This window comes from Tupaia chinensis, unplaced genomic scaffold, assembly GCF_000334495.1.
Source record: "Tupaia chinensis unplaced genomic scaffold, TupChi_1.0 Scaffold142134_1, whole genome shotgun sequence".
Taxonomy (NCBI): domain Eukaryota; kingdom Metazoa; phylum Chordata; class Mammalia; order Scandentia; family Tupaiidae; genus Tupaia; species Tupaia belangeri.
Genome location: NW_006201985.1, coordinates 164203 through 175547, shown reverse-complemented (window position 1 = coordinate 175547; position 11345 = coordinate 164203). Strand labels below are relative to the sequence as shown.

The following is an 11345-nucleotide window of genomic DNA, read 5'->3' as shown; positions in this document are numbered from 1 at the left end:
AGAGGATGAATAGGACAGTGGCTGTCAGAGCCTCCAGTTCAAACAGAGAGGTATCAGCACAGACCAGTGCAATGACAGGGGGGCTATCACAGAAGAAGTGGTTCACCCTGTTGGGACCACAAAAAGGGAAGCTGAAAATCCATGTGGTTTGGACAGTGGCCACTGGAAACCCTGAAAACCAAGAAGCAGTTGCCAGTTGAATACAGGACCTGTGGCCCATGATGACTGGGTAGCGTAAGGGGTCGCAGATGGCCACATAACGATCATATGCCATGGTGGCCAGGAGACAGCACTCGGCAGCCCCAAAGAAGAAGAAGAAATACATCTGAGTGGCACAGCCAAGGAAGGAGATGGTTGTGTCTTGGACGATCAGGGTCCCCAGCATCTTGGGCACAATGACCAGGTTGAAACCAATCTCCAGGAAGGACAAGTTTCTAAGGAAGAAGTACATGGGACTTTGTAGAGCAGAGTCAGCCGTTGTAACCAGGATAATGAGGACATTGCCCATTAGGGTAATTAGATAAATGGTCAAAAAGAGGAGAAACAGTAGAATCTGTAGCTCAGACGACAGAGCTGAGAAGCTCACAAGAACAAATTCATTGACAATGGTCCAATTTCCCCACATCATTCTTCTGCCCAGAATTCCATCGGGCATTTAAACTCTAGGAAGGTACAAGAAGTCTCCATATGTTATTTATATCTCTATTATACTCTTAAGAAAAGAACCTTCTGTGGTCTCATTTTTTGCCTTTCTTGTTGTAGTTGTTGAGGATCAAACATCTACACTCTCAAAAATATCATAAAACAAATCTGACCATTGGATTAAGACTTTTTAAGACTTCTGTATTTTCAGGCTGAACCGAGGCAAGTTGTATGTATCTATTTGTGTCTAACTTGGCTCTGCAGAAGATGGTCAAAGTCACTGTTTCACTTTGGTGCTCCTACCCTACCTCTCTTCAATGACCGTGCTAAGAAATCTAACACATCTAGCATTTCTGAAGAAAGGGGTCTTGATACGTAGTGAAAGATGGTGAGGTCAAACAGGGTGTATTTTCTGCAAAACAAAAGGGTGGGAAGAATAAAATCAAGGAAAGTGAACTGAAAGTTTCTGAGGGGGAAGACTTGAATCTGTTCCAATCTCAACAAGCCTGTGCTCAGGAAGATTTTACTACATGATAGTAAAAAACATTTCAACCGTCAGAAAATTGAATCCTAAGTAGGAAGAAACAAAATCTAGAAACTGGTATATCTTTACCTCAGAACAAAATATTCTCAATGTAGCTGTATATAATTAAAGGAGGCACAAACTCAAGATAGTGTTAGAACTGAGGACAGAGTGGAGAGGTGTTAGGCATAAAACTTTTCAGTGGCTTCTTTCAGTTGACTTTTGTCTTGACTTTCAAGAAGTTGAAGCTCACATTTAGTATGTTAATAAAATCCAACTCAAATATTCAGATATGACTAATAAGAAGAAATCCTATGAAAAAGAAGAGTTTTTCATTGTATCAGTAGCTAAGCTTCCAAATTGGGACCTAAAATGCTTTCTGATGAGTACAAGCTTGAAGAATAAATCTAAAGACTGAACATGTTGTCTGGTATATTATAGTTGCTCAAGAAGTGCTCACCATAATAAGAATTAGGATGTAATGCTAGATCTATTTTCTAAGGTCTACTTTTTATCCAACCCCTTGCTCCAAATTACTGCAGCCCCCTGCTTTTCAACCTCTAAGACAAAAGAACAATTTATTCTATAGATATTATTTTCTGTGCACCACTGTTCTAGATACTGAAGATGATACATCAATAAGTCAAACCACCAAAAAAAAAATCTTTTCCCTTATAATAAGAACTCACCTTCTCTTTTTTTGGAGAGGTTTTTCTATAGGGCACATGCACTCACGAGAAAGAGAGAGACAGAGAGACAAAAAGAGAGAAATCATCCCTCAGGGGGATGCCACACCGCAATCCCTTCTCCATTCTCCTCTCGGGATATTGGGCATACACACACCTGCACTCAGCGTGAGTTTAAGCCACCGGGTCCAGGACTCAAACTGTGGTCAACTACATGGGTGTTCAGGGGCATAGCCATTATGCCATCTGCTGGTCCCTGAACTCACTTTCTTATAGGGAAGACAGAGTATGAACAAATTATAATAGGAGGATGGATGATGTTAGATGATGATAAGAGCAATGAGAAAAAGTAATGGAGGATATAGGCATTTGAGGTGTGGAGAGTGTCCGGGAGGAAAGCTTCACTGAGGAGATAATATTTGAATAAATAAGGCCCTGAGTGGGTGCAAGGAGTAAAGTTAGACTAGTGAAAGAAGTATGAGGTAAAAAGAAAAACGAACAAACAAACAAACAAAAAACCAAAACCAAAAGTGAGGAAATGGTATTTAAACTTTTTTTTTCCTGATTTTTATTAATTAAAAACAAACAAACAAACAAAACACCTCAACTAGTGCATCACTTCTGTGAAAACTTCTTTGGTACCAAATAAGTGCCACATACTATTCCCAAGTGTTTTGCATGTATTATCTTCGATAATTTTCAGAACAACTTGAAGATACAGTCGTGGTTTTAGGTCCATTTTAGGAATCTGAAGTACAGAGCCGCTAGGTAATTTTTTTCAAATGTAAGCATCAGGACATCCATCCTGGGTGATAGATTTCAAGTCATGAATTTAATCATCAGGTGTCAGTTTCACCCAGTGTTATAGAATGAGTCTGGAACTGAGCCCACAGATGAGGACAAGCCAGAGTGTCTGGAATAGGGTGTAGTAGGAGAGCAAAACGAGACAATTGCTAAACATGAGCAGAAAGTTTCAATGTTTTAGCAAAACTGAGGACCTGAAATACCCCTTTCAGAGTCCTTATTTTAGAACAATCATTAATGTTTCTGTCTCATGCTCTAGATAATCTCTTCCTTGAGAATAGAAATTGTTATTCCCATGCCTTTTTATCCCAGTGCTTAGAAAGGTACATGCCTAGTTGATTGTTATTGAATGAATTAATACAAAATGAGGAAAATGTAGGAAATAATAAGAGAAATATCTATATAGACATAAGATAGATATAGTGAAACCCATTAATACAGAATTTAGACACAAGCACACAAAAAATCAGACATCCTCATATAATTAACACAGATAAGAGGGCTGGCTCTGTAGGCTAGTTGTTAAGAGAACTGTATCCCACATGGCTGACCACACTTTGAATCCCAGGCCCAGTGACTTGCAAAAATGTTGGGCACACCCATGTGCATGTACATCCCAAATCCTGACAGGATGGAAGAAAGAAGAAAGGATTCAACATGACTGCATCCCATGGGGGCATTCTCTCTCTCCATCTTTCTCTAGCAAGTGCACAAACCCTTTGGTAACTAAAAAAAAAAAAAAGATCAATAAAAGAAATAACTTGTACTCAGCCTCTTCCTCCACCCCACACCTCTTCCTTTTACCTGCATTGACTCCATTTTAAATAGCACCACTAAGAAGTATGATCCTTACACATTTCCCCAATTGATTAAAATATATTACCTCCTTAACACTGATTCAGTGTTACTGTTTCCATTTCTACTACCACTGCTTTTGGCTTCTGGTTTTTATTTATTAAAGAAACCTACTTCGTTCTCTTCAAATGTCATTGGATTGTATGTGATCTGACAACTTTTATTAAGTCACCTACCTGATTAACATCTCTCAATCACTCCCTATTGTTTCTGAGATAAAGTATGGATCCTGTAATAAGGTCTTTTTCTCTGATCTCTGCTTATTTTTGCAGCTTCAAATCCCCTACACAGCAGATGCTCCAGTGGCATGGAGGTTAAGGCAGCTGGGTCCCCTATGGCCAACTGCATGATTTGAGTCTTGGATCTAGTAGCTTGAAAATTATGCTGGCCAAGTGTGTATGCATGTCCAAAATCCTGAGAGGAGAATGGAGGAGAAGAGATTGTGGTATAACCATCCCCCAGGGATGGGAGTGGGGGGTGATTCCTCACCTTTTTTCTTTCTCTCTCTTTCTCTTCCTGTCTCTAGTGAGTGCATGCTTCCTATAGAAAACCAAACCAAAACAAATCAGACTAAATAAACAAAAAGCTTTATTCCTTGAATGCAGTATGTTCTCTCAGCTCTCCTCCATATTAAAAAAAATGTTTATTCAGTGCTACTTTATCAAAAGATTTGATTTAGAGAGTCTTTTGAAATTATAGAACTCCCTATAGCTTTTGGCTCATCTTGTGAGTCTTGGCTGAAGCGTCACTGTCTTTGTAAAGTTTCCCTGACCATCCTTGGCAGAATGAAGGAATTATTTCTTTTACTCTTTCATAACACTTTGTTCCAATCACTATCAGAACACATTCATTTTAACTTGTAGGTGTGCAACCATTCTATCTTAATTGTAAACACCATGAGGACAACAATCTATGTGTTCCTCATTGTGTCTTTTCCATCTAGCAAAGTGCCTAATGCAAATGCTCAGTATTGAATGTTGCCTAAGGCTTAATTAACTATTGGATTTCTACTGAGCCTACAGTTAACTCAGACCTCTGAGTTTTTTTTTTTTTTTAATAAATATTATATTAGGTCTCATCTTCTAAGTTATACTTATTTTGCTTAATTTTTTTTGTTATGTTCTGAGAAAATATTTTTGAAAATTTATTACAACAGCTTTGCATCGCTTGGCATGCTATGAATATTCACTCCCCTCCAATATTTAACCAAAATACTTCTTGGAACAGAGCCAAGACGTAAGTCATGTCCGAGAATGGGTTAGCACCAATTTTTTAATCTATAAGTTTTGGGCAAAGTTACTTCTTTTAAATCAATAAATTTAAATCACTCTGACACAGATTGGGTATTTAAAAAAGCACAGTTATATGTGCCAAAGATGTCATCTAGAACATATCTCTTCAATGTGGCAACAAAGATTTACTGAAAGAGTTCATCAAATGCCTTAGTGAAATGCAGATAAGCCATACTGACACTTTCTTTAATCTGAGATCTAATGTCGACCTCCTGTAAAGCCGTTTTTGACCACTCTCATCCTCCCAACTGTGGATAATTTATTATTCTCTCTCTGTGTTCTTCATAGCATTAAAAAATACCTTTATTATAACAATGGGTACCATAACTATTTTAACGTATATGTTCTCTCTAGCAGATTGTGTACTGTTTAGAGACACAAATCAAATCATATTTATTATTGGATCCAAATTACATTTCCTAGTACCCACTAAGTAACAATAACTGTTTGTTGAATCATTAATTAACATTTATTTTAATGGCATTAGTTAATTTGCTTAACATATTAACACTTACCTTAAAAAGTTAATTCAGTTCTTTGCTATGCCATTTTTAGTGAATTCATGATGGGTTAAAGTAATCACCATGTTCTTTTTAAGTGTTTGTGAAAAATCCCTTTAGCCATGTTAAGGTATTATTGTTCAGTAAGAGAATTGGAAATACATAGAATTATAAAGCTGCACAAATTTTAATTTTTATTGTCATAATAATTATTATTGCTATTATTACAGTTTCTGTAATTTCAAAAGACTCTCTAAATCAAATCTTTTGGTAAAGTAGAACTGGATAAATTAAAAAAAAATAGTGATGTGTAGCTGAGACCTATAACAGTTGAAACTAGAGGAAAACTGTAGCACAACATAACCTGAGGACCCATGACCAGATGATAGCAGTTAGACATTGGCCAACAAGTGACATAAGGCTAGGAAAGAAAAGGTTTTCCTGTCAAAATGTACAAGTTAGCAGACTATCATTGCATGTTCTTTTAGGGAAGCCCAGGGAACATACTGGCCTGATAGCATTTTGACTTCTAATGCTGGTGTGCCCTCTCCTTTTTTTAAAACCAATTTTACAGGAATTGGAATACTTAATTCCGACAAAGATGAACAAAGGGGCAGGGGTAGGGATCCAGAGCTCTACTTACTTGTCTTTTACTTTTTTCCTCTCCCAAAATGATCCTCTCACATACCTTCTTAAGCCCCTGGCGCTGTGAGAAACACAATGTAAAAAATCTGATTTAGGACTTTGCATCTGCCCCTTTCACATAATTGTAATTCTGTGTTTTCCTTAATTTGTTTTGATCCTTCTCTAACCCTGCCCTTTATATTTCCTTCTTTTCATCTACCGTCTATTCTCATTTTCTTTTATACTTTTCATCTTCTGATTTTCATCAACGAAAATGTTTATCCCCTTCTAAGGAGAGAAGGAATGGTAGAAGGAAAGTTGCCGGGAAGAGTTTGAATAACTGATTTCCATATACCTGCATTAGTAGAGTGATAGCTGTGAGGATGTTTTCAATGCAAGGATAAGTCAGGAACTGTTTAATACTGGTCTTGCAAAGCACAGAACCTTTGATAAATATTACTGTAACTGCAGCCATCAGAGAGAGGGAGAGAGAACACTCTGGGGAGGAGAAAGGTATGGAGAAATTTAGTTGACCTGATCAGATACATCTCTCTGTCCTGAGTGTCACATTTCAGGGATTACCTCTTGGAGATTTTGTGTTTTGTTTCAATGAAGTACTATTAACAGACCTGAGAATCTTGTAAAACTACCACACAAGTAATAGTTGGAGATCACATAGTTATAATGTCAAAGATTATGGAGCCATAAGTTCTGGTTATTACTAATTTTTTTGTGGTGTGAACTGAGCTATCACACATGACCTTTTCTGAATTATGGATTTTTCACAAATTTACACAATCATAGTTATAATAAATGCCTAGCTACCTACCTGGCAGGGGGGTTGTGAGAGTGAAATGAGATGACATATAAGCAATGTACATGAGAAGACTTCAAAAGTTCATGGAAAGTGGAATGAAAGCATGACTTTATCTTGGTATAAAAAAGTGGGAATCCATGCATAGCTTTTTCATGCTACACAACCTCCATCAACATTTTGAAGACCCCCTTGGATATTATTATTAATATCTATTTTTAACAGGCTCCCTAGTTTGCCAAGTCCTATAAAACTCAATGTTCTTTATCTAAAACCCCTGATCTCTCTTCTCAAAAATGTGTCAAATAACACACATTTTTTGGTCATGAGCCATCATCTTCTTTAAGTATAGTCCCCATTCTCTCACCCTTTACTCACACTTGTCTGTGTAAACTCCAGCCAAGCCCAGGTCTGCAGCAGTCACTCTAGAGCAGCCTTGGGCTATTCCTGAGTTAGTGACTCCAGGAGAGTCCTAAATTATGTGTTTGTCCATGCAAGTCATTCCAGAGAAGCCCTGGGCAGTGTCTGTGTCAGTCATTCCAAAGACTCTCTTGCTGTGCTTATCTCAATCCATATTGCTGGTAAACTCTGAGTCATCCCTTTGTCACATTTTCAAAGAAACTTTGTCCAAGGGCTGTGTCAGTCACCCCAGGTAAATCCTAGGATGTGGCTGGTTCAGTTCTTATAAAGAAGCTCTGAACTGTGTAGCATTTATCACACCAGAGAAGAGCTGTAACTTGGCCCATGTCAATCCTCTAGAGGATTTCTGGTTGGTCTCAGGCCTATTTCATTCCCTACAGTGCACTGTACGGAAGTGATTCCCTCAATGCTTCATCTTCTTCAGTAAAGTCATAGATTCACTTTCTGATAGGTATAGTTTTTGGGAATTCCCCAAAGTATGAAAATTCATGAAGACACTGTAATCCTATAATTGGAGGGAGGTCTTTGTTGAAGCTACACTTTTTTCTGCATTTATGAATCTGTAAGAGCAAGAGAACAAAACCCAGTGGTGCATCTAGCTTCTAAGGATTGTATTCAAGAGAGATTGAAGGCATCTGCCAGTATTCCTTGATATTGCTGTGCTGTATACTTTTGATTTTCATCAGGCTAGTTTTTAGGAGTGTTTATGACCTGGACTCAGGAGAAGTCTTTAGAACCATTAATCATTGTTTAAACCAAAAGACAATTGCTGCTGGAATATTAATAAAAGACAATAAGCAGCTGATCAGGGATGCACTCCGCTAGGGAGGTTATTAACTTTAGGTTAAGGTGAGGAGAGTCTGACCAATAGTCTCAAAATTTTAACACTTCTGGAATAAGAGTCAAAGTTGTGAGAGGAAAGTGAAGTCATTTTTTTCAGATATAATTTTCTCCTTATGATAAGGGTTTCATTCAAAGATTCAATGGAGAGCTGAACATTTCTCACAGTGCTTTTGAAACAGACATTTGATTATATGTTTCTGAAAGTAGTAACCATATCTGACTTTCTCGTTATTGTTTGCTTAGTATCTAGAACAGTACTTACACATTTGTGCTTTAATTTTTCCACAATATTTAAAATTGATTTCTGTCTCACTCTTGCATGGACAACTTGAGATTTTTAGTTTTCGTCAATTAGGGTGGGGTGTTCATCTCGCACTTTGCTTTGTGAAAATACTCCATGTTCCCAGCAAAAGTGATAGAGAAGTGACTTAGTAGATGAGAAAGAATTGCTGTTTATTGTTCCCCCTGATAATCCTTTTCTTTGTCTAGTATATACTCTTAAGCCCCTCTTAGCTTCCATGCTTACTTCATGTGACACCCAAAGGTACTGTGAGAGTAAATATGGCTGATTGCCATTCTTTCTCTCCTCCTCTTCCTCTCCCCTAGTCCAGCTCACCACATTTGAAAAAGGAACAGTTACATGACGAGCTTCAGTGAACAGATGCATAGGATCCACTTTGATTGCATGTTCATTCCTTCAACAAATATTTACTGAGCTTCTAATGTGAACCAAGCACTAGAGATTTAGTAGCACATTTATAGACATTGCTTCTGTCTCATAGAATATACAGATCAAAGGAGAACACAGATATCAAAGAACCATAAAAACATTTTGAGGTTAAAACTGTGATAAGTATATAACTAGAGGAAAATGCTGTAGCTACAAAAATAGCACCACTATTTCTGCTTTCCCTGGTCATAAACTATGAGCACGAGGGACTTGGATAATAACTTGGTTAAGTTAGGAGCCTCAACTTCAAAGCTTCGGCTGTGTTTTCAGATAGCTAAAAGAGAAGCATTTGAGCAACAAATCAGTCATCATTAGCTACTTCCTCAGTTCCAGCAATTCTGAAGAGATGTATTATAAAAGTAGGAGATGAAGAAAAAGAACTATTATGGCACTATTTAAAGACGTGATTCTGTTCATTAAGAAAAATAAATACAACTTAAAAATGATTAATTAAATAAGAAAATATTTTAACTATAGATTTAGATGATTAATGCATATTCCTGGAAGATGATTTTGAATATTTGTGTTTCAAGTTATTCATGAAACAGCCTGGAGAAGAATAGTTGTATCAACAATTCACATTGATGGGTAGATGTTGAACTTGGAGAGATCACCATACATGTGTGTTCTAGGTGTAGGATTTAAGTGGTCATTTTTAAATGTTCTGGTTAGTGGCTTTGTAGTTTTTCTTTTTCTTTTTTTTTTTTTCTTGACTCCAACATTCAGATGATGAAAAGTACTTCTGAAGAGAGGACTGTGGTAGACACTGTTGTAATTCCTTCTCATTCCTCAAATCACTTTTGCTGACTGTGCTCTCTTCCTCACCCTTCTATAAGCCTTACTTTAAAAAAAAAGTATTTAATTAATTAATTTAGTTTTTTGCTATAGAGTGTGTGCTTGCCAGAGAGAAACAGAGAGACAGGGAAAGTAATAAATCATTTCCCTGGGGCAATGACCACTCCATAATCACTTCTCTACCATTCTCCACTCAGAATTCTGGGCATGCACGCTCAGACACCTGGTGTGTTTTTCAGCCACCAGGTAATAAACACATACATCACCTCCAAAAGTTTTCCTATGTTTATATGTGTATGTTTATGACAGAAACATTTATCATAAACTTTTTTTGCAAGCCTTCTAAGAGCTTGTACTTGAGACCCTTAGAAGACTCCTTGGGCACTGGGGATCTCTTTAGGAGAGAGAGAGAGAGAGAGAGATGCCTGGAAGTCTTATTTCCATTCTGGAGAGGAGTATAAAATCTTACTTCCTATGTCCTAATGCAAAATAAACTCTGACATTTATTTATGCTTCAGGGTTCCTTCCTGGATCAGGCTGAGCCTGGGATTTCACTTAAAGTTGCCACCTGTTAAATTAAACTATTTTGGTCTACAACAGCTGCTATACTCCCACATTTGGATTCCTATGGATAAGCTTTAATTATACATATTATGCTGTTTTTCTGAGCTGGTTACAGTCAATCACAGGGATCTGCCTTTTAAACTGCATTAATGCAGACAAACTTCAGGATGTAACCAACCTGAATTGCTTCCCTACCTCATGTCTTCTCTTTCGTTTTCATAAGTCATGTTCCCATTCCTGTATGTGTAACTTTCCTTTTCCAGAACTTAAATACTGAGTTGACTATGAAGCTAGCTGGAGTTGTCCAGAAGTTCAGGGCCAACTGCCCTATTTAAATCATGTTAAGATTTACTCTATTAAAACTCTATTAAATTGGCTAGTTTAATTTTCTTTTAACACACCTTTCCTTAGCTTCTTCTCTATTGCTACTCTACTTTTCCCACTCAATTAATGGTTCCTTCTTTTAAGTTGATTTCACTTGACTCCTTGGCTCTGTCTCTTCTGGGAAAACCGGGCTTGTGATGAAATCCTTTGGTTTTGAGGCATGTCCAAATTCTGTCAGTTGTATACAGAGGCTTCTAAACCTGGAAGGGGATTCATAACACAGAAATATGAAGGAAAAAAGCTTAGGCTTGATCTCTGAGAAAAACCTATCTTCTTCATACTTCTTTAACAGAATGGTTTCAGACTTGCAGAGCATGTATGCTCTACTGCAGGAATTGGTCTTGTTTTGAAATCAACTCTCCTCTCCTGAGCCCTGCACTCCCCACAGGCAATCAAATCCATCTTCAAATCCTATCAATTCTTCCTCCATATCATTAGGCTCCTACTCAGGAGCTTTCCTGGCAATTAAAAAATGTACCTGTATCTGAGCTTCCTTCTCAGATTGGGGTATCCCTTTGCTTTGTGCAGCTTTTGGCTTCTAGCATGTGACACCAACTCTCATGACCAAGGACTGCCTTGTTAATCCAGACTGTCACATCTATTTGCACTGTATCAGCACCAAAATCATTGTTTTTATTAAAACATTGTTGGTGTCTCCACTCTCCTGTTACTGTCAATGTTAAATCTCTATGGGGGTAACCTCCAGCCTCACTGAGCAGCCAGCCGGGGCATCCCCTGTTGTCTCTGAGGTATCAAATATTATTTCTGTTAATTCTCTGGCTTCAAAGTTGCATTTATTTTGAATCTAAACTTAATTTCAAATTTATTTCTCCATAATATTTTTAGTGTATGGCAGAACATAAGATTTT

The 11345-nt window shown here is 37.5% G+C and overlaps 1 protein-coding gene across 2 annotated transcripts in view; it reads right to left on the bottom strand.

Moving 5' to 3' along the window:
• OR10A4 (olfactory receptor family 10 subfamily A member 4) overlaps nt 1-628 on the bottom strand; it is a 1151-nt gene extending 523 nt beyond the window's left edge. The window contains exon 1 of one of the 2 annotated variants that reach the window (XM_006163407.1): nt 3-628. In XM_006163407.1, the coding sequence (XP_006163469.1) occupies nt 3-628 (626 nt within the window). The other variant, XM_014582085.1, reaches the window with a different exon arrangement.
• Between the last annotated feature and the right edge of the window lie 10717 nt (nt 629-11345).